The following is a 22,788-nucleotide window of genomic DNA, read 5'->3' on the forward strand; positions in this document are numbered from 1 at the left end:
TTTAAAAACAAGTCAAGTGAGTTTTATGGAGTAAGTAAGTGTGGAGGGCTGACATCTTTAAAGCTGATTATCCTACTTTGGATGTATGGAAGAAAATTCTTAAATCACCATCGAATGGAATCTGGAATAACTACATTTTTGGAAATAAGAGTATTTGTTAGAAGAAAGGTAACACCAAAATACTTTTCTTACTTGTTTATTTTCACAAACATGTAGCTTAATTACATTATCTGATTATTTGGTCAATAATATTGCATTTGTGCTTCATTATCCAATATTTACCCAATTTCATTAGCTCTGTTGTAAACTACAAGACATGGAATAATAAAGTGGGTCATATCTGCTGTGAAATGTTTGCTCAACTCTTAGGTGGGCATATGTAGCCAATTTATATAGGTTGTGACAGCATAGTTCATTGCCTGGTAGTCAAAAGCCCGAGGAGAATTGTGAAAATCCAGAAAGCGATTTCAATGAAAATTTTTTCTTTCTCACCTTGTGTCCTTGCTTGCAATGTTGAAAATGAGTCAAATATTTGTACTTTAAATTTAATTTTGAAATACAGGAAACATGTACAAAATTCTATGTTAAATATTGGAAGAAAAAAAATCTTACAGACATGCTGTCATTAAGTAATTTAGTTTTAAGAAGATCGGATATAAGCACATAGCTTTCTATTCTTCAACTCATATGATGTAGACCTGACATTCTATTGTTTCAGGATTCTTTTCTTCTTTGTAGTTGATCTATCATGCCGGTTCTAGGTCTGAAAATCTAGTATACTACTATGTTGGGAAAGTTGCTATTAAGAGCTGTTTATCTGGAAAACGCATGGAGCAACCTCACCCCCCATCCTTCCTAAAATGTTCAAATCACCTAAATAGGGGGATCAAATCCTGTTCACACACTGGCCACTGAAATACTTAAAAAAGATTCTATTAAAAACATAGTTATCCATCTTGTACGTAGAATTTTCTCTCCTTTGCCAATTCCCAGTGCTTAGTGCAAACAACTGTGGGAGACCTGTGCTATTGCTCTCGCGAAAAAAGCGTTTTTCCTCGAATATTCAAATAAAAATGAGCCTACTTCTATAAATTTGCAAAGAAAAGAATGTGCAGATCAATGCCCTGGAAGACAGACGTGCAAAGGGAGCAGAGGGAAATAGTATTTTTAAGGAAAATCTGAAAGTTGTCTCCGTTTGACCGAAGTTTTAAAGAGAGTTGGGGGAATGAGGGAAGTTTCAGGGTACTGCTTTTGAAACTAGGGATAGCAAATAAGGCAGGAATGAAGCCTGAAGACTCTCGGATCCGTTTCCCCCAAATCTCTAATTATTTCATGCCCAGATTTCTTACGTTTTTCTTCTTTTTTAAGGGGAAAGAAACACAGCCACACTGCAGAGCGGAGCCCTTCTGAGCGGCGCGGCGCCCGGCGCAGGCAACCAATCATCACTCAGCCACTCGCTATATAAACCCCCAGCCGCCGGCCTCTGAGCCACGCCGTCCTGACAGTTTGAGCTTACTTTTTCTCTTTGTTGGCAAGGCGGAAAAATGTCGGAGACCGCGCCAGCTGCCCCCGTCGCTCCCGCACCTGCAGAGAAGACACCTGTGAAGAAGAAGGCAAAGAAGACCGGCGTGGCCGCCGGAAAGCGCAAGGCGTCCGGGCCGCCCGTGTCCGAGCTCATCACCAAGGCCGTGGCCGCCTCCAAGGAGCGCAGCGGCGTGTCCCTGGCCGCGCTCAAGAAGGCGCTGGCGGCCGCCGGCTACGACGTGGAGAAGAACAACAGCCGCATCAAGCTGGGCCTCAAGAGCCTGGTGAGCAAGGGCACCCTGGTGCAGACCAAGGGCACCGGCGCCTCGGGCTCCTTCAAGCTCAACAAGAAGGCGGCCTCCGGGGAGGCCAAGCCCAAAGCCAAGAAGGCGGGCGCGGCCAAGCCCAAGAAGGCTGCCGGGGCGGCCAAGAAGCCCAAGAAGGCGGCGGGGGCCGGCACCCCCAAGAAGAGCGCCAAGAAGACCCCGAAGAAGGCCAAGAAGCCCGCGGCGGCGGCTGCAGCCAAGAAGGTGGCCAAGAGCCCCAAGAAGGTGAAGGCGGCCAAACCCAAGAAGGCGGCGAAGAGTCCCGCCAAGGCCAAGGCCCCGAAGCCCAAGGCGGCCAAGCCCAAAGCTGCCAAGCCCAAGGCGACCAAGGCAAAGAAGGCTGCGCCTAAGAAGAAGTAAAGGTTGTAGCGCGATGTCCTGCCTCGGAATTCTCAAAGGCTCTTTTCAGAGCCACCCACCATTTTCAGGCAAAAGAGCTTTAACTGCTACTCAGGTAACCACTTCCCGCCTGCTTCGCCATCGCTAGCCTCTTTACGTTCATCTCGAGCCTCCTAATCAAATATTACCGCCCAGGCTTCTGATTGGTCCGCTGCTCTTGGACCGCTTGCAGCGCCAGCGGTGAAGGTGGCGGACCCGGCCCAGGCCTCGCCTCCTTCCTCTTGCTTACAAACCATTAGGGTCACAGTTCTCGGGAGAGAAGTTTGGCAGCTCTGAAAAGAGCCTTTGGCTGTTTGGGCTGGGACAGTGAGTGGTTATTAACTTCTCCCTTGCCCTTGGCCTTGTGGTGGCTCTCGGTCTTCTTGGGCAGCAGCACGGCCTGGATGTTGGGCAGGACGCCGCCCTGCGCGATGGTGACGCGGCCCAGCAGCTTGTTGAGCTCCTCGTCGTTGCGGATGGCCAGCTGCAGGTGGCGCGGGACGATGCGCGTCTTCTTGTCGCGCGCCGCGTTGCCCGCCAGCTCCAGGATCTCGGCCGTCAGGTACTCGAGCACGGCCGCCAGGTACACGGGCGCGCCGGCCCCCACTCGCTCCGAATAGTTGCCCTTGCGCAGCAGGCGGTGCACGCGGCCCACCGGGAACTGCAGCCCGGCCCGCGACGAGCGCGTCTTGGCCTTGGCGCGCGCCTTGCCGCCCTGCTTCCCGCGTCCGGACATGTTTAGAAAAGGGGCTGTTCTCTAGGAAGCCGGTCTGAAGAAGGTGCAATTCTAGTCTGGATGTTTCCTAAAGTTTCCTCTCCCATTGGTTTGCAGAGGCTGTTGAGGGTTAGCCAATCAGAAGGTGCTCTTGGCTTGCAAGGCCCCAGTGGTAGAAAATACTGCCCCAGTTAGAGGCTGAGACATTAAAACTTGTGTATATTTTGGAGCAATAGGAATTCTTGGATTTTGTTTCCCTTGGTCAGACGGAGTCCTCCTCTGGGGCACTATTCACGCTCTTCTCTAAAGCTGTATACTTCTTTACCACCTGATGCTAAGGAACAGTAAAAAGTGTAAAAGTCCTCTCCGGTGGTTTAGAATTTAAATTCTCTGCCAGATTCCTTCCCCTAGATTGCTGAGAGGTCCCGGGGAGCCATGTTTCAGCCAATATTTGTGCTGAATAATAAAGGAATGGAAAAGGTGAAACGCAGTAAAAGAAGAAAACTGGGAGTTTGCGTGGTTTGTTACAAAGTTCCCGGAGACCGGAGCAAAATAATTGGATTCTAGGTGGGTTGATCTGGCCGTTCCTCGTGTCTGCTTAGTCCCCAGTGCCGAGGTGGCTTTTTTTTTTCAGGGAAGTCCACTTAATTTTACAGGGAAATCTTGGCAAAAATCTGAGTCCTACAGATCATTATGGGGCTGTATACCTGGAGGGGAAAACATTCTATCTTTATTTTCTCAAGGAGTAAATGCAGTTTGGCATTTCTCTCTATTATGTGTGTAGGCAGCTAATCACACTGGATTTTGCTGGTGCCTGTGGCTTTTGAAGTAATGATATCACGACGTTAATTCATTACTTTGAAGTACGGCAGGTGTCTTGAGATGAAGTTTGCACTCCTCTGAGCTCTTGGCGCTGACCTTCATTATTACGCCTGGTGCCCGTTGTTATTTGATGTGTTCGTAATGAAACACATCACTGCAAACACATCCTTAAAAGAAATACACTTTGATAACTGTATTTTAATGTCACTTTCTTACCTGCTATGCTTTAAGTATGGAGAAGGTGTCTGTTGGTTTCCCCAGACCATCCATAAAGTCCAAAGCAGGAAAGAAACTGCTGGGCACATCTCCAATGGGCACAGATTCCTTGAGGTTCAGGTACCCTTTCACTTTTTTTCTAGGTTTGCAGCCTCACTCTCCTATGCATAGTGCTTAATAGCTTAATAAAATTTATTATTTTTAAACTTAAAACAGTGCTGGAGAATGCAGCCTGAGAGTATCTTTCTAGCTGTTTTTTTTTAATGTTTATTTACTTTATGAGAGAGAGAAAGAGAGAGAGAGAGAGAGAGAAACAGAGCATGAGCAGGGAAGGGGCAGAGACAGGGAGAGAATCAGAAGCAGGCTCCAGGCTCTGAAACTGTCAGCACTGAGCCTGACACGGGACTCATATCCACAAAACGTAAAATCATGACCTGAGCTGAATTCCGCAGCTTAACTGACTGAGCCACCCAGGCACCCCCTCTTCCTAGCTGTTCTAAGCAGGGGTTTAATTTTTCTGAATCACAGCTGCAGCTCACAATTTCTCCTTTCCAGAAAGAGCCCCCAAATCCTTTGTGACTGTGGCTTGTTTGAGAATGAAGTCTGGATAAATGGGGAAAAGTGAAATATTGATCAAAAGAATCTTTTTGAGGACAAGAGGTTGTATGGATCAGAGAACATAAGTGGCAAGAGACCCGTGAGCTTTCTCATATGTAGGATGAGCGCGTGCCTTCTGGTGGGGAGTCATGCGGGGTCAGAGGATAAGGCGGGCACGTGGCACTCAGTGCCTGCTCAGAATGACTGTGGAGTATCTCTTGTAGTCCTTAGAGTTTACAGGACAGTCACCACCTCCCAATGAAGCGTTTGGATTCGGTATAGTTAAAATGCTTGTTTCACAGTCAGAAAAATTGTGGCTTGAGGGCGCCTGGGTGGCTCAATTGGTTAAGCGTCTGACTCTTGGTTTCAGCTCAGGTTAGATCAAGTCCTGTGCTGGGTTCCGCGCTGGCAGTGTGGCGCCTGCTTGCGATTCTTTCTCTCCCTCTCTCTCTTCCCCTCCTCTGCTCATGCACTCTCTCTCTTTCTCTCTGAAACATAAACTTAAAATGAAAAAAGAAAAGAAAGAAAGAAAAAGAAAATTGTGACTTGGAAGGAAGAGATACTAAGAACCAGCTTGTTAGTAAACAGTGGACCTGGGTCTAAATACAGGTTTCTTTGTATCTAGTATCTATTTCTTTACACTGTGCCCCATGTATTATATCAGCTGCAAAGGGAGTAGAGTTTTTGGTTTCATTTTTTAAGCTTCATCCAGAAGGTAGTAGAGTTATTGTAATTCTATTTTAGGCCCATTGTGAGTTATCTACTTCAGAAGCCCTTTGGAATGCATCAGACACAGCTTATCATGATTTAATCAGGGGCCTATTTTTACTTTGGTCTATGTAGCATTTCAGATTCCTTTCCCATAGTTTTGACGGGCATCAGAACTTCTTTAAATCTTTATCCATCTCCCCCAATTTTTGTTATAGCTAAAGTCCTGGGTAGAGAAGACTACGGCTGTCTTAATGAAAAAACTGTGAGATTGACACTTAGAGACGTCAGGAGCCCCTGTGAGAAGCACACAACCCTGTCAGTCACTCAGTCAATCAATCAATTAATATAAATAAGTAGATAAACACGTAAATAAGCTATCCTAGCATGGAAGCACATCGTCGAATCTTCTTAACTGCAGGAGGGCACTTATGTGCGTGGCATAAATGAGAAGCAAAAGTAATTTTTAGCACCCCTCTGAAGTGACCACTTTCTCCTTTCTGCTTAGTAAGTGCCTGACGCCTAACTGGCGGCAGCACACTGAATTCCTGTCGCTGGATTGAGGCCCAGATTGTTTCTCTTACTCAGTCACCAAATCGGTTTGATGTTTAGAGTCTCGGTAACTGACATTTCCGCCTTTCTCACATGCTCTCTGTACCCTCTCACACTTGGGATGATCCCCTTGTTTCCTACCCAGTGTCCTGATCGCAGTTTCTCCAGCCCCGAACGCTGAAATTCTGGTCATTCTGTGACTTGTCTCAGGGTTAGTGGCTCCCTCGTCACCTTAGGTTCAAGTGAGAACTTTGCAGGCAAATTGTTTCATAATAATACTTCCTGCTTGCATTACCTAGCGCCGTAACTACGCAGATTTTCCTTTTAGTGCCCTGTCAGTTGTTCCTGGTTCTTCTTTTTCTTTTTTTAAACAACTTTCTTCCCCTGCCATTCTCTCGTCTCTACCTGGGAGAGTTTTCCCAATTCCATTTCCGTTCCACGCTCATGAGTAAATTTCCTTAGCTAAAGACTCCAGTCTCTGACAATGTGCTTTGATGACATTTAACAATTGGGTGCCATTATTATCAATGGCAAATTGATAATGCTTCTCTTCTTTTCTCTCAAGAAACTATGCCTTAGGGCCTTAGCCTTCTTTGTCAAGTTTTTCCACTACTTTTTAATTGACTAAGGATTTTTTTGTTTTGCTTTGTTTTTAAATATACCCCCCCATCCCCCATAAGTGTTCTTTTTAATCATCATCCTCTATTTAACCCATTAGCCCCCACATCTGGTAACCTCCAATTTGTTCTCTATAGTTAAGAATTTGCTTCATGTTTGGTCTTTTTGTCTTTTTTTCCCTTTTGCTCATGTTTTGTTTTGTTTCTTAAATTCCACATATGAGTGAAATCATATGGTATTTGTCTTTCTCTGACTTATGTCGCTTAGCATTATACTCTCTAGCTGGTCCAAGTTGTTGCAAATGAAAAGATTTCATTCTGTTTTTAGGGCAGAATAATATTCCATTATCTATATACTACATCTACTTTATTCATTCATCTTCCGATGGACACTTGAGCTGCTTCCATAGTTTGGCTATTGTAAGTAATGCTGCAATAAACATAGGAATGTATGTACCCCTTTAAATTAGTGTTTAAAATTTTTTTTGACAAATACCCAGTAGTGTGATTACTGGGCCTTTGGGGAATTCTATTTTAAATCTTTTGAGGAATCTCCACACTGTTTTCCACAGAGGCTGCACTAATTTGCATTCCCACCAGCAGTGCAAGAGGATTCCTTTTTTCCCACATCCTCGCAGGCACCTGTTGATTCTTGTGTGATTTTAGCCATTCTGACAAGTGTGAGGTGATATCTCATTTTAATTGACTGAGTTTTTAACCTATCCAGTGGGTGGGATTTTCCCCAGGTATTAATCAGATTTAGTAATTTTATTTTCTGTCTTTCTGGGTAGGAAGCCAAGAGTAATAAATTTCTCTGCCCCTTTTATGCCCCTCTTCCCCATGGCTTGACTGAGGCTTTACCTCCCTTACTTTCTGATGTATGCTATGCTGCCAAAGGTGTTGGGGTTGGTTACTGCAAAAAGAGAACAAAAACATTTATAACATTTTCATGGCAAAAATATCTCCAGATATAAAATATCACTATCTCCTACTGTGGCCAAATGCGGTTGGAAGTGTATGCAGAATGAAATAAAATTTCTGAATTGCCTTGATTTTTTAGCTCTCATTTCCATAAGAGAAAGCTTCTGGTCATTTGGAGATTATACATTTAAAAAAAAGTGATATGTAGTTTCAGGCAAACAAGTAAACCTGAAACGGGCATATGACTTAATATACCGGTAGGTACATATGAAATGTGACCTGAGTCATATCTGTGATCTTTCTCCAATAAAATAAAAATTTATTAAAAGCAATTTGATGTCAAGTACTACTATTTCAATGTATACCTTTTAAGATGAAAAAAATATTGTGTGTGATATGTGTGTGTCTGAACATGAGTTTTGTTTGGATGGTTGGCAAGAAGGCTAAAGATTATTCATGCTAGCTAATGTTATATTTTTATTGTTATGCATTGGTTCTATCTCTGTGCAACTGGCTCTAATGATTATAGTATAATAGAACTTCACAATCATATAGGATTCTGTAAATTTTTAATGTGCATCCATTTCCTTTAACATATATGAAAGAATTAAGGTAAATATGTCAGTCTTCCTTTCACAGCTGTTCCAAGGTAGAAAGCCCTTAGGGGTAACTGATGGGTATTATACTGATGATGTTGTTTAGTACAGTAATGCCCAATGGGAAAAGTTTTGGCTTTGCCCTTTATTTTCTGAAACTTTCTTACCTTTAGTTTCCTTATCTGTAAAGAAATGATAAATAATAGAATAATAGAAATAATAGATAAATAATAGAATGATAATTGTATATAACAGATAATACTAGTAGGTAACTATTGAACTTTTCTTATATTGTGGAACCTTATACCTGACTTTTGGCCCATTGTAATCACTCAATAAATTTATTTCTACTTAGGAAAATTATTTATTAAAATTACACAAACTCTACGATTTTTTAAATGTTTATTATTATTTTTTTAGAGAGAGAGGCAGAGTGTGAGCAGGGCAGGGGGCAGAGAGAGAGGGAGACACAGAATCCAAAGCAGGCTCCCGGCTGAGTTGTCAGCACACAGCCTAACGTGGGGCTTGAACTCATGGACCATGGATCATGACCTGAGCCGAAGCTGGATACTTAACCAACTGAGCCACCCAGGTGCCCCTAATGTTTTATTTCTATACTCAGGACTGTCCTAAACAGTAGTCTGTTCGTCCAATAATTTTTTTTAAATTGCTACTTAACTAAAACATTTTCTGAGTGTTTATTCAGGCAAAGGACCATTCTAGATATTCTGGTGGATTTAATGACATAAAAAGATGCTTTCTGTGCCCACTAGGTCCTCATGTCTTGATGACCAACATCTGGTGAGACAGAACACAGATTTAAAAACTCATTGTGCTAGAATTTCAAAGAAAGTATAGGATATGAGAAACCACAGTCTAATATGAATGCCTTATTCAACATTACAAATATCCACCACTCCAGGGATTATAGTCATGGATAGGTAAGCTCTATTCTACATGGACCCAGAGTTCCCTATTCCCAAGCCTCCAGTCTCAATGTCTGATGGAGTTCCAAGAACAAAAATTTCTTCTACAAAACCTCCAGGACTTCCTGCTATGGCTGACTTGTCTGTGCACTTTATTTATAGCTTTGTCAATGAAGTGTACCACTTTCCTTAGTGATCCTTGAGGTGAAAGAGTGCATTAAAAGTTTTTTTGGATTCAAGTTTCTCAGTTCTATAGTTGGGGATACCTTTTCCCACCTCTAAACTCAAATTTGCCGAAATGTTTAAATAGACGATAGATGAAATCCTTCCAAATAGTATAGTGTATCCCAGCCAGTAAACATACTTCAACATTTCCAAATAACTCCCTGAATAGTTTTAGAACAGAATTCCTGATTTCCTTTCCATTCACTTACCGGTGTAGAAATTGAGGGACTTGTTATTTTCATGGGAAGGGAATATCTGTTTAATAAGTAATAGCATCAGACCATTTTCTTATATGGAGAGAGAACAGAATATTTTCTGCAAGAAAACTCTCCAGCTTCCAAAGGATTGTCATGTTTTACTGACAAATATGAAGTACTCATGAGATTTAAATTTGGCATTAAGAGAGAATTTAGGAAAACCGAAAGTGCCTTTTTGAGTGGCACTTAAGGGCTGTCAGTGGACCATGTGAATCTATCTTGGCGTTGTAAATTCGAGCCCCACTTTAGGTATAGAGATTACTTAAAATAAAAATCTTTTAAAAAAAAACGGGGGGTCAGTTAAAAGGATCCTCACTGCTGGGTTCTTCATTCCCAGAGGCGCTTTCTGAGACCCACCCAAGCCATTCTTAGTTGTTTAATCTCTTGTAGAATTCCCAGTAACTATAGATGGTAGGTTCTCAGGAAACGCTGCGGACCTTACTTTTTTTTACTCCAGCTAAAACCCAAGTCTTGGCTACTGGTAAGAGGATTAGGGGGAGATCTTTGATTACCTTTCTTAAAGGTCTGGAGGTTGCTAGGGAGTTGGGTCCCCAAATTTTGTTGAGCTAAGTGCCCACCAAGGGTTGTGGGCCCTTGGGATTGCATAATTTCAACAAGGTGAACTCTGGGAAAGCCTCGAAGCCTCAGAAACCCTGAAGGCTCAGTCCAGCCCCCAAAAGGCCACAAAGGACCACCCTTTGAACTAATTTAATGTTGAAAAAGTCGGAGCATGTAGGATGGAAGAGCCAAGGAAACAGCCCCAATACCAAAAGTGCAACAGGCCATACTCGAAGCTTTAGAGTAAAATCCATGAATGGGAGAGCCTGAAGGAAACTTGTATATATAGAACCTATGTAAAAATCCCGTGCAATAGGGGCTTGAGAGTACAACCATTTAAGTAATTATTCGGGAAGCTTCAGAAGGCCAAAGGCTTGAGAGCTTAAATTTAAGACAGTCCCTAACGGCTTTTCAAGCTTTAAGTTTAAGCTCCGTTAAGAATGAGATTTACTTGTCAAGTGTCACGGCATCCGTTATGGATTAAAGTGGATGGCTCTGAAAAGAGCCTTTGGGTTTAAAGTTGGCATAGAATCCAGATCCAGTCTACGCCCGCTCCCCGCGGATGCGGCGCGCCAGCTGGATGTCCTTGGGCATGATGGTGACGCGCTTGGCGTGGATGGCGCACAGGTTGGTGTCCTCGAAGAGCCCCACCAGGTAGGCCTCGCACGCCTCCTGCAGCGCCATGACGGCCGAGCTCTGGAAGCGCAGGTCGGTCTTGAAGTCCTGCGCGATCTCGCGCACCAGCCGCTGGAACGGCAGCTTGCGGATGAGCAGCTCGGTGGACTTCTGGTAGCGGCGGATCTCGCGCAGGGCCACCGTGCCGGGCCGGTAGCGGTGCGGCTTCTTGACGCCGCCCGTGGCCGGCGCGCTCTTGCGGGCCGCCTTGGTGGCCAGCTGCTTGCGCGGGGCCTTGCCGCCCGTCGACTTGCGCGCCGTCTGCTTCGTGCGAGCCATGGCTTCACTGCAAAGTCAGGAAACGCAGGAAGCGGCTCGCCTCTGCATTTATACAGAAGCAGCATCACTCTGATTGGATTGTTGGCCATCCCTGTTAGACAACTGGAGCTCCATTCCGGAAGTGCTCCCAGCGATTTAGCATTGGTTTAGCTCTTCCGTGCAAGGTTCTGATTGGTTAGTTTCAATGATCTGACATCTTCCCGGTCCCCTTGAAAAAAAAAAGTCATTTGTTTTCTTTGTAATGCCTGGCACGCTAACAAATATGACCAACAAACTCGATAACTCTCGTAAGCAATACTGTTGAACGTCTCTAGTCTTTGTATACATAAAATACAGGGTACTTGAAAGAGACAGTACTTTGAAATTTCTATTCAAAAAGTTCACCACTTTCTGCAGTTATCTTGTTTTCATCCGGGAGGCATTTCCTGTCCTCATCTATTTGAAACTTCCTTTGTATAAGTATTTCATGAGTTCTACGTCATTGTATTTACAACAAATATCTAGTTCATTGTAGTATGGTCTAGGACATACTGTTAAGACATAAGGAATTTTATATTTTAGGATTCGTGCTTTACAATCCCAACATTTTGGAACCCCTTGTTCTTTATAATGTTGGGTTTGGCTCAAACTGGTCATTTGACTCTGATGTTTGGTTTTAATGAATTTAAAATGTCTGCTGGGGTCTAATGTCGTGAGCATCGAAGAAAATGTTTGCAATGCTGAAACTTGAAAAAGACGATTATCGAGAGTCTTTTGAGAATATATCTTAATGATAATAGTCTAGCATATCAGGATTTTTGTCAGAAGAGACCCGAGGTGTCCTGGAGAATTTATGAGAAATCCAAAGGAGCTGCAGTGAGGGCTGGACTGGGCTATGTAATATAATTTCCTTCCTTCACTTTCGCCTCTCAGTGCGAAGGTTTGTACTTTCAAAATGAAATACAAGGCTTTATTGAGGGTTTTTTTTTCCTTTTGCTTTTTTTGGGTTAATGTACTTACAGTGATGAGGAGGTATTGTAAATTAATCTATTGGATTCCTGGGAAGAGTTACTCCTTTCGCCCAATAAAAAAGCAGTTTTGGGACTCCCGTTTTACATACTATAAATCTATTGGTCAGTACGGTCCAATCAAAATTCTGAATTTTTGGCTTTCATTTGCATATGCCTCGCATGAATACTCGGGATTTTTCCTTTATGCTTTTTCTTGCTCATCTCATTTTTTTCTAATCTTGGGATTGTTTATCATGCCTGAACCAGTAAAGTCGGCTCCAGCCCCCAAAAAGGGCTCCAAGAAGGCGGTGACCAGGGCGCAGAAGGACGGCAAGAAGCGCAAGCGCAGCCGCAAGGAGAGCTACTCAGTGTACGTGTACAAGGTGCTGAAGCAGGTGCACCCCGACACCGGCATCTCGTCCAAGGCCATGGGCATCATGAACTCGTTCGTCAACGACATCTTCGAGCGCATCGCGGGCGAGGCGTCGCGCCTGGCGCATTACAACAAGCGCTCGACCATCACGTCCCGGGAGATCCAGACGGCCGTGCGCCTGCTGCTGCCCGGCGAGCTGGCCAAGCACGCCGTGTCCGAGGGCACCAAGGCCGTCACCAAGTACACCAGCGCCAACTAAAAGTTTTTCAACATTTTGCTCTTTTTAAAGGCTCTTTGTAGAGCCGCTCAATTTTGCATATACAGAGTTGTAATAGCAAGGTCCCTTAGCAGGCTTCTTAAAGCATGTTTTGTCTTTTTACAGATTTGTTTCCATAAAATGTGAGAAGTATTTTAGTATGAGATGTTTATTGGAACTTATGTTACTCTTTAGAGCCGCGTACATTATGTGAAATGTGTATAATAGGAATTTGGCTAAAGCTCTGAAACAAATAGTTGTGTTTTTGTGTGTGTTCTTTAAATTTTTAATTTGTTCTTTGTTCCCTCATTTACACTTTAAAATAATTTCACAGTAGGTGTCTGGGACTTAAAGGTTTCTATGTTTCAGGTTTTGTACATTGGTTATTTGTTTTAATTATAATGCCCACATTATAACTATAATTCTATGTATTTCACAAAGGCTAATTCGTGCAATGAGAAATTATTTTGCAAAGTACACCAAACTCCTTATGTCAATCATCCTATAATCTGAACTAGGCTTGGGAGATTACTGATCTGCAGAATGTAATCATAGCTACTATTGTAGACTGTTTCAAAGATAATTCTTCAAATTTACAGTAAAAATTTTATTATCCATTTTATTTTGCCTTTATGCTATTGATGTAATCAACTGTACAGCCTGCTGAGTCATTTTCTGAAACCCTAATTTTGATCCACATTTATATCTTTTTCTTGCTCATGATGTATCCTTCTGTATTCATTTACACACAGACAAACTAAAATGAAACAAGAGTAAGAAAAGATCTAGATATGCAGGGGTCACAAGATATGGATGACAATCAATGGGTTTAAAGTACTAATTATTGGAAAGTAGATCATTTGTTTTTTTGTGCTGCTAAAAGTAAAATGATTTAGATGTGTTGTTGTTGACTACATGACATTGTTTAAAGTTTTGATATTAGGGAGGTCTGCACGGCATTACCCATGTATGCTTATGCTTAGTGTTGGGGATGAGTGTTAAGGGTTACATAGTTGTGAAAAGGAATGTTCCCACTATAGGTTACCCCCCTTTTCCCTTTTTTAAATGTATGTCTTCATTAGATGAAGATTGCAGCTTCAGTTCATCTTACGTTATTGTAGATAGAACACAGATTGGAGATGCTAAGTGTGTTAGCTAACTGTATTAGCTATTGCTGCACAACAATTACCTTGAGTTTACTCTTTAAAAACAATACACATGTATAATGTAACCGTTTCTGTGGGTCTGGGCATCGTTTAGCCGAGTCCTAGATCAGGATGCAATTGAGATGTTAGCTATGATAGAGGTCTCTTGGATGCTTGACTGGGGAAATATCCTCTAACAAGCTCACTGCTTGGCTGAATTTGTTTCCTTGTGCTTGTAGGGTTGAGGATCTTATTTTCTTTCTTTGGGGCTGTTGGCTTGAAGGATTGTAGGCTTTTGGTTGTAGGCCTCTCCCACTTCCTAAGGACCCCCCTGAGTTTCTTGTCGTTTGGGTGTGTCAGCATGGATACTTGGTCCATCAAAGCCAGCATGCAAGAGTCAAGGAGGATAGATATTACGTAACATAAATGTTAGTTAACAATAATCATATACGGAAAATTACCTTCTGTCACTTTTGTAGTACTATGTGGGTTGGAAACAAGTCACAGGTCATATCCACACTCAAGGGGCTAGATTACAAGGGTGAGCACTAAGAGGGGGAACCCTGGAGGCCACCCTAAGGCCATCACAGGACCTGTCAGGAAAAATAAAAGCTAAGAACCCAAAGAATGTTAACATAACTGTTCCCTCCCCACCCCTATTACACTCTGGTTCAGTTTGCCTGGAGGCAGAAATTGATGCCAAGAGGTAAGGATAAAGGCTACAAAGCACCTTGAAGTGCTCTTAAATAGGCTATTGCCCTTGACTTTCTCTTGAAGTGAAGACACAAAAGACAATTTGCCTGGTCACTTTGGAGAGCCCTCCCACTTTCCTTTGCAAGAATCCACACACCAGAAAACATTGCCGGAGGCTGAGCCTTAGCACGGAGCCAAGTAGGTGTTCTTGTAGCTCCCTTTCTGGCTTTAAAGAAGAGGCCCCAGAGGGCTTTGTGAGAGGACTTAACATTATAGAATATCAGGGAATAATGTGACAAGGTTAAGACAAATCCCCAAATCTTTGTGGCTTAATTATGTTCCATTGGCAATCATTTCACTTTCTGAAGGGGAAATGGGGCGAAAAAGTTCCCATGTGCCACGTAGGCCTGCTCATTGGTGGCTCCGCTCTACAACTTAGTGTAATTTCTCATCAAACCCTTCCTTAGTTACTCAAGTACTAGCGTTAACTTCATTTTCCTCCAGTTAATATTCAAGGTTTAATTTCTAGTAAAATAGGAACTGTATTTAAAAAAATCTGTGTAACCTACCAATAATGTATGAAACTCACCTGTAAGTGACGGCTAGCGAAATAGGAGGGCGTCTTAACTAGAAACACCTTTGTTGGTAAAAGCCCAGGATTGTCTTTTTTTAATGTTTTTTGTTTTTGTTTTTCTGAGAGAAAGAGCAAGCGTGTCAGCAGGGGAGGGTCAGAGTGAGGTAGACACAGAATCTAAAGCAGGCTCCGAGCTAGCAGCTGTCAGCAGAGACCGATGCGGGGCTCGAATCCACGGACTGAGATCAGGATCTGAGCCGAAGTTGGTCGCTCAATCGACTGAGCCACCCAGGGGGCCCCATGATTGTTGTCTTGATAAGTTGCCTTGATTAACATTTACTGCTCCTAAAAAACAGGAAACATGGCGAACTGTATGAGAAGTCCTGGCGCTCGGATCACAAAGCACATTCAGTAACCAGAGTTCCCGCAAGCAGAAAACACCAGCGTCTCTAGCTCCTTTAAGTGGATGGGTAGGTGGCCCTGAAAAGGGCCTTTGGGGTTGCAGCAGAATTCGCCTCAATTCACAAAATCTTAGCCCCCGAAGCCGTAGAGGGTGCGGCCCTGGCGCTTGAGCGCGTAGACCACGTCCATGGCCGTGACCGTCTTGCGCTTGGCGTGCTCCGTGTAGGTGACGGCGTCCCGGATCACGTTCTCCAGGAACACCTTGAGCACCCCGCGCGTCTCCTCGTAGATGAGGCCGGAGATGCGCTTGACGCCGCCGCGCCGGGCCAGCCGCCGGATGGCGGGCTTCGTGATGCCCTGGATGTTGTCGCGCAGCACCTTGCGGTGGCGCTTGGCGCCGCCCTTGCCCAGGCCCTTCCCGCCCTTGCCGCGGCCGGACATCCTTCCTCACTCGCAAAAGGAACCAGCAAAGAGCTTGAAGAAAGAAGAGTGAAATTCCTATTTATAACCCTGCGGCGGACCTTGTTGAGAACCGCGCCGGAGGCCGGGTCNCGCGTGGCGGCGAGATTGGAGAAGTCTCGCGGTGTCCCCGAGAGCAGCCCTGTGGACGCGCGTGTGAGGAAACGTCTCTGGCTCCTTGAGGGACTGAATGGTCGCAGCGATCAGGCTAACATCTGTTTCTCAGAGTTGAGCTGGGAGGATTCTTACACACCGTGGGCGAGTCGTTGACGACATTCTGCGCTGGTCTGGATTCTAGTCGCATATCTGAAATGCGGTGGCGCGTTTCGCTTCTGTCGTACCCGGAAAGCATTTTTGTACCCTTTACGTGGAGGCCAAATAGTGATGTTGGTAGTCCGGTGTTAGGGATGGGAAAAGAGCCGCGGTCCACAGCCTGTCACGAGCACGGGGGTCGCGGGCGGGGTGCTTTTTGTTGGGATGCCTGTCCCCTTGCTCGGGGCCTGCGCTCCCCCTGCACTTCACCTTCTGGGGCCCGTGACCTGCTGTGTGGCTTGTTCCCTCATGTTGCCTGGCAGTCACTGAGTAAACCCCGGGTCAGGGGTTGAATACAGGCACGGCCACTTTGCCTGAGGAAATTCTGTCTTCCTGCTCCAGGGATTGCCTTCCTTCTCGATATTCTTAATTTTTGTTTAACGTTGATTTACTTCCGAGAGACAGAGAGGCAGATCGTGAGCAGAGGAGGGTAGAGAGAGAGGGAGACACAGTCTCCGAAGCAGGATCCAGGCTCTGAGCTGTCAGCACAACTTAAATCCCTCAATCTGGCATTTTGTAATCTGGATTCATGTTCAGATCCCACCCCACTCCCCCAACCTCTATATCGTTGTATGTGCGAATCTTAGCTTTTCGAGGTCAGTGCTAAACTTACATAGTTACATTTACATTTATATACTTCCCTGGTTTAACCACCAGCTTCCATCACCACCTTCACACCCCAAACACAATTCTTTTTAAGAAACCATTGTCTGATAAAGTGATCTGGACCCTCTTTTGAGCATTTGGAATGTGTCTAATTCTCTGAGGGACTGAATTTTTAATTTAATTTTAAATAATTTAAACTGAAAAGCTATTACTCATTTCAGTTATGGAAAATTAGGGGTATGTTTGAACAACAGCAAAGTTTATGGTAGTGAAATGCAAATCAAGTTGTTTCCAATCAAAATTTAGCATCAGAATGGGGCACCTGGGCGCAAGGGCGGTGCATAGTTGGTTAAGCATCTGACTTCAGCTCAGGTCATGATCTCATGGTTTGTGAGTTTGAGCCCCTTGTCAGGCTCTGTGCGGACAGCTCAGAGGGCAGAGCCTGCTTCAGATTCTGTGTCTCTGCCTTTCTCTGCCCCCCTCCACCCCCAAGCACATACTATGTCTCTCTGTTTCCCAATAATAAATAAAAACGTTAAAAATAAAAAAAACAAAATTTAGCATCAGATTGAATGAAATATATACCCAGTTTAGAGGATTTAGGATTAAAAAAAAAAAGAATGTAAATATTGCATTATTCATGTGTTTACATTGATTACATGTTGAAAGAAAAATATTTGGATATTTTGGATTACATAGACTATATTATTAAAATGATTGTATCTTTTCAGGTTACCATGTGGTTACTGGAAAATTTAGGATAACACACGTGGCTTGCATTATTTTCTATCAGGAGTGCTGCTTCGGCATTCTTCCTTGCCCTCTCTGTTGATTTTTCACCAAATCTTGCTAACATGCACTTTGAAATATGGTGGAAATTCAATGTCAAGTTCACTCTTGAATAACGGGTTTGAATTGCATGAGTCCACCTACATGCACATTGTTTTTCAGTAACACAATAAAGCACTACAAATGTCGTCTCCCTTTATGATTTCTTTCTTTTTTTATATAGTTTTATTTATTTAACTTATTTTTTAATTTACATCCGAGTTAGTTAGCTTATAGTGTAACAATGATTTCAGGAGTAGAGTCTAGTGACTCATCCCCTGTGTATAACACCCAGTGCTCATCCCAGCAAGTGTCTTCCTTAATGCCCCTTACCCATTTAGCCCATGCCCCCTCCACAACCCCTCCAGCAACCGAATGTTCTCCATACTTAAGAGTTTCTTATGTCTTATCCCCCTCCTTGTTTTTATATTATTGCTGCTTCCTTTCCCTTATGTTCATCTGTTTTGTATCTTAAAGTCTTCAAATGAGTGAAGTCATAGGACATTTATCTTTCTTTGACTAATTTTGCAGAACATAATGCCCTCCAGTTCCATCCACGTAGTTGAAAATATGATTTTTTTAGTAGCATTTTTTTAGCTTACTTTATTATAAGAATACAGTATATGATACAATCTATAAAGTATGTGTTTATTAACTGTTAATGTTATTGGTAAGGCTGGTGGTCTGCAGTAGGCTATTAGTAGTTAAGTTCTGGGGAGTCAAAAGTAATATCTAGATTTTCAACTGTGCAAAGGGTCATCACCCCTTACCTTGTTCAAGGGCCATCTATATTTCTAAGAAATATAGTTACCCAGAGGCTGGCCCTGAACTGGAATGAAGCATTGTGAAAAGATTAAAAAAATAAAATCATGTTAGGGAACGAACAAAGGCTTATCAAAGAATACATTACCCATCAAAGCAAGGAAAGATGCATAAGCAGAAAAATTGTCAACATTAGAGTTCTTTAAAGGCAGAGAGATGGAGACTTCTTGAAATTCTGTGCTAATGTTTTTTTCCAAAAGTATAATTTTTTTTTGAGAAGAGACCATCCAAAAATGTTTGCTAACACAATTATAGGTTAAAAGAGCTTAAGCTTGTGTACAAGAGAACGTATAAACTGGTATTTTTGTTTTGTTTTGTTTTTTTAAGTAATCACTGTGGAAGTGTAAAAACATCTCATGAAAAGGAAGGCCAGAGAATGGTTATTGTTTCTGGAACCAAAGACCAAGGGAGACAGATAAGAAAATCAGGTGAATCACTGTGGAGTCTAGAAAAAATAAAAAGTTCCAGTGTCTAGTATTTATTTGATTGATGAGTACAATGTCAATGAGTCACACCATGCAGTTTCATAGAAATTTATCTTGCAGGTTCTATGTTTTTATTTCTTTCCAGTAAGGATTCACAGTATGAGGCACTTTATCTGAGACTTGGAAATATGGAAGAAAGGGTGGGCCATGATGTTGACTATCATAAAAAGTTAAAGACTACACAAGAATTGTAGGGCAATGGACTTTGATCATCTCACTCTTTAATGTTACTATTACTGGCTGAATATATCAAATTTAGTAGGGTTTATTTGGTAGGGCTGTAAATAACCTCTGTCAGGTGAAACAGCTCTAACTCCAAAGATTTATTGCCTCTTGGACATTATTAATTTGGTGTTAACCTCATTCAATAATGCCATTCCAGTATTTCTGTGTTAAGTTGTTTATAAAGACCCTAATTTCTTAATTATTCTTTGAACCTTTCACAGCATTTTCCCTTTTTCAGTCATTGATGATTTAATTACTCTCTGTGACCCATGTGTATTTTATATTTTTTGAATCATAATTTCACCTTCGTGAAACAAGTTAAACAAGTGATATCGTGTGACTCTGACTTGATTGGAGATAAACAGGGTGGTAAAGAGCTTATCTAAAGTAGGTGTTATAACAGCTTAGTCTAAAATGCCTGACAGTGGTTTTTGTTGTTGTTGTTTGTTTGTTTATGTTTTTCAAGAGTATGTGCTTCTGTTAGACTGCTTATTAGGGCCTGGTATCTGTGAAAATCTATGAATTTAGATAACTTGTAGATGTTGATAATTTCAGTGATTTTTGTCCATCCAAGATGAAAATTTTGTCAGTAAAGATTATCTAAGGGTTGAGATTGTGCCGTAGAATAATAACATTTTTTATCTAAACTTGCTCTTTTGGTTTTATTCCAGTTCTCATTCTTTTGTAAGGGAGGCAAGTTTTCCCTCTATCCATCTTTGTCCTGGGCTGGAGCCCATGTTACAAAACACAGATTAGCAGGATAAAAACAATGAGAAGTTTATTAACATGTATATTTCATATACACATGGGAGAAACCCAGGAAAGAGCAGTTCAAGGTGGAGCCTTACTGCAGCTTACACAGCATCTTTGACAAAGAACAATATGTAGAGCAATGACCAGACAAAAGAAGGCAGTTGTAGGCTTCTAAGGGCTGAAAAGCATGGGAAGGTAGGTATATGGGAAGAACCTAACAGTAAGGCTTGTTTCCTGATCCCTCTGGTCCCTGTCTGGGCTTTTAAGTCTCCATTATAGAATTTGTATCCTGTCTTAAGGCAGAAAAGGGGAAGGGTTCACAACACTTTTTCTGTATTTATTGCTTAACGGCCTTTAAGCTCCAATTTTTATGTCAAAGAGGAATATTGTGGGGAAACTATTCTACTTTCTTTCACTTTCTTGAACTATGGATAGTCTTGATAATGTCCTATATTGCTTTGAGCTAGGTTTATCCTGATATCCCTTACTGATGGGTTATATATCAGAATAATTCCCTATGAGACAGCTTGCTATTTTGAACTTTACACTTTGATAACACATCACATAATGGCATAAATACCAATTTCTCCATGTGAATAAAAAACCATGTTTGTATTTACTTTTCAGTCTACTGAGGCCTACACAGTGGAGTGCAGATCCATTAAAAAGAAATAATGTGTTTCATTTGATTCACCTAGTCTTTGACTCCACAAGGATGGGAATTGGAAACGTTGTTCTTTTCTCACGCTCCAAAAGGTTATAAAGGGCTGAACGTAAAGAGAGAAACCCCCTCAGCAATAGTATCCTTACTGATCTTTACGACCGCTACAGGCCATTCTGTGAGCTTGTCAAACAACCGCAGCTTGAAACACATCCTGCCTGGTGAGTTAAGGGCTTTTTAAAAATTAAGTCACAGAATGTTATACATTAAACACAATTACTGTGAATCCAAGTCAGATTCGTTGTTCTAAAACCCAGTGGATGCATTTAGAAGTTTCAGAATATCCTTATAAAGAGAAACTAGTTTCACCAAGGTAGCAATAAGGAAAGAAAGCGTTACAACAGTTTTTGACAAAATAGGTGGCTCTGAAAAGAGCCTTTTTCAAAGTCCAGAGAAAGCAGCTTCCTGGAATTACGCCCGCTCGCCACGGATGCGGCGCGCCAGCTGGATGTCCTTGGGCATGATGGTGACGCGCTTGGCGTGGATGGCGCACAGGTTGGTGTCCTCGAAGAGCCCCACCAGGTAGGCCTCGCACGCCTCCTGCAGCGCCATGACGGCCGAGCTCTGGAAGCGCAGGTCGGTCTTGAAGTCCTGCGCGATCTCGCGCACCAGCCGCTGGAACGGCAGCTTGCGGATGAGCAGCTCGGTGGACTTCTGGTAGCGGCGGATCTCGCGCAGGGCCACCGTGCCGGGCCGGTAGCGGTGCGGCTTCTTGACGCCGCCCGTGGCCGGCGCGCTCTTGCGGGCCGCCTTGGTGGCCAGCTGCTTGCGCGGGGCCTTGCCGCCCGTCGACTTGCGCGCCGTCTGCTTCGTGCGAGCCATGACAATTACACAGAAAAGGAAAGTGACTAGAGACTAATGAGGTGCAGTTTCTGACCCTATTTATAGGAGAAATCAGCGTGGTTCGTAGGTCCCGCGCTGTGATCTAATTGGTTCTCTGGTTGCTTTTTCTGAGACATGATTGGATTTCCACTAAGATTTGAATATAGAATATAGAATCAAATTTATTTCCTGTTTATATGAATTCCTAATGTACTTTAAATTGAGTTGATAAAATCGAGGTTTCATTTAGTGTATTTCAGTGGACTTTTCTTTTTTGTGTGAAAAGACGGAAACGAAAAATTTTTTTCAGTAGGAATGCAGTCGGCTTTAGAATTCAAAAAGCCCGCCCTGACTGGTGATTGGCCAGATATGTCTCCTTTGTTCTCTCATTTCTTTCATGCATATTTTAGACTTTCGGGCTGCAAGTTTGAATATAGTGTATGTGTGATTACGTACATGAGTGAACACTGTGCACTTTTACATTAAACAATCTCAACATAATCAGGTATGTTCCTGATTTCCATCGTTGTCACATACGTGGCCCACACCCTAAAAATTACGTTCTCAGGGAATTGCCATTTGCTTAATACCGAATCGTTTGTGCATAAAGAGCATTTTATGTAATGTTTCACAAATCTATGACCTTGTCATCGGAAATGTAACCTCTTATATCCGCCTGACCAATGTGTGGGAAGAATGGGAGTACGAGTTGTCCAGTTTATAAAACATCAAACTTTAAAATAGCAGGATACCTTAAGAACTGCGCGTAGCCAAACACTAGGACTTAAACGTCACCTACAATTCTGTAGTATTTCAGCGCTTTCCAGAAAAGATGGGTGGCTCTTAAAAGAGCCTTTGATATTCGGAATTGGGAGTGCAGATTCTGTAAACGTCTCACTTGCCCTTGGCCTTGTGGTGGCTCTCGGTCTTCTTGGGCAGCAGCACGGCCTGGATGTTGGGCAGGACGCCGCCCTGCGCGATGGTGACGCGGCCCAGCAGCTTGTTGAGCTCCTCGTCGTTGCGGATGGCCAGCTGCAGGTGGCGCGGGATGATGCGCGTCTTCTTGTTGTCGCGCGCCGCGTTGCCCGCCAGCTCCAGGATCTCGGCCGTCAGGTACTCGAGCACGGCCGCCAGGTACACGGGCGCGCCGGCCCCGACCCGCTCCGAATAGTTGCCCTTGCGCAGCAGGCGGTGCACGCGGCCCACCGGGAACTGCAGCCCGGCCCGCGACGAGCGCGTCTTGGCCTTGGCGCGCGCCTTGCCGCCCTGCTTCCCGCGTCCGGACATAGCGAGTGGTATCTGCGACAGAACGTCCGCAAGAAATGCAAAAAGGAAATGTCCTGGCGCCAGCAAAAAGATGCCAGTTATAGTGGTGGATGGAAGTGTAAAATGCGAGCTGGGATTGGGTAAAAAAAAAAAAAAAAAAAAATC

At 43.3% G+C, this 22,788-nt stretch overlaps 7 protein-coding genes across 8 annotated transcripts; 2 read left to right on the plus strand and 5 right to left on the minus strand.

The window, feature by feature from the left end:
• Positions 1-1,501: 1,501 nt before the first annotated feature.
• LOC144232901 (histone H1.3-like) lies at positions 1,502-7,708 on the plus strand. Its single transcript, XM_077765740.1, has one exon. It carries the CDS (start codon positions 1,545-1,547, stop codon positions 2,208-2,210), a length of 666 nt encoding a protein of 221 aa, XP_077621866.1. The 5' UTR covers positions 1,502-1,544; the 3' UTR covers positions 2,211-7,708.
• LOC144232923 (histone H2A type 1-B-like) lies at positions 2,491-2,964 on the minus strand. The gene has a single exon (XM_077765766.1). The coding sequence runs from the start codon at positions 2,962-2,964 to the stop codon at positions 2,491-2,493; it is 474 nt and encodes a 157-aa protein (XP_077621892.1).
• A 2,718-nt stretch (positions 7,709-10,426) lies between the features above and the next one.
• On the minus strand, positions 10,427-10,989 carry LOC144232903 (histone H3.1). Its single transcript, XM_077765743.1, has one exon. The coding sequence runs from the start codon at positions 10,890-10,892 to the stop codon at positions 10,482-10,484; it is 411 nt and encodes a 136-aa protein (XP_077621869.1). The 5' UTR covers positions 10,893-10,989; the 3' UTR covers positions 10,427-10,481.
• A 53-nt stretch (positions 10,990-11,042) lies between these two features.
• LOC144232902 (histone H2B type 1-K-like) lies at positions 11,043-13,406 on the plus strand. 2 transcript variants are annotated; one of them, XM_077765741.1, is made up of 2 exons: positions 11,043-11,179; positions 12,149-13,406. In XM_077765741.1, exons 1-2 carry the CDS (start codon positions 11,134-11,136, stop codon positions 12,511-12,513), a joined length of 411 nt encoding a protein of 136 aa, XP_077621867.1. In that variant the 5' UTR covers positions 11,043-11,133; the 3' UTR covers positions 12,514-13,406. The 2 variants fall into 2 exon arrangements, with proteins under 2 accessions (XP_077621867.1, XP_077621868.1); XM_077765742.1 differs by lacking the exon at positions 11,043-11,179 and having other exon boundaries at positions 12,114-13,406.
• A 1,641-nt stretch (positions 13,407-15,047) lies between these two features.
• On the minus strand, positions 15,048-15,783 carry LOC144232904 (histone H4). The gene has a single exon (XM_077765744.1). The coding sequence runs from the start codon at positions 15,763-15,765 to the stop codon at positions 15,454-15,456; it is 312 nt and encodes a 103-aa protein (XP_077621870.1). The 5' UTR covers positions 15,766-15,783; the 3' UTR covers positions 15,048-15,453.
• Positions 15,784-19,900: 4,117 nt separating this feature from the next.
• LOC144232906 (histone H3.1) lies at positions 19,901-22,120 on the minus strand. The gene has a single exon (XM_077765746.1). The coding sequence runs from the start codon at positions 21,355-21,357 to the stop codon at positions 20,947-20,949; it is 411 nt and encodes a 136-aa protein (XP_077621872.1). The 5' UTR covers positions 21,358-22,120; the 3' UTR covers positions 19,901-20,946.
• Positions 22,121-22,190: 70 nt separating this feature from the next.
• On the minus strand, positions 22,191-22,657 carry LOC144232909 (histone H2A type 1-B). The gene has a single exon (XM_077765748.1). The coding sequence runs from the start codon at positions 22,642-22,644 to the stop codon at positions 22,252-22,254; it is 393 nt and encodes a 130-aa protein (XP_077621874.1). The 5' UTR covers positions 22,645-22,657; the 3' UTR covers positions 22,191-22,251.
• Between the last annotated feature and the right edge of the window lie 131 nt (positions 22,658-22,788).

Source organism: Crocuta crocuta, unplaced genomic scaffold (genome assembly GCF_008692635.1).
Source record: "Crocuta crocuta isolate KB4526 unplaced genomic scaffold, BGI_CrCroc_1.0 scaffold811, whole genome shotgun sequence".
Classification (NCBI taxonomy): domain Eukaryota; kingdom Metazoa; phylum Chordata; class Mammalia; order Carnivora; family Hyaenidae; genus Crocuta; species Crocuta crocuta.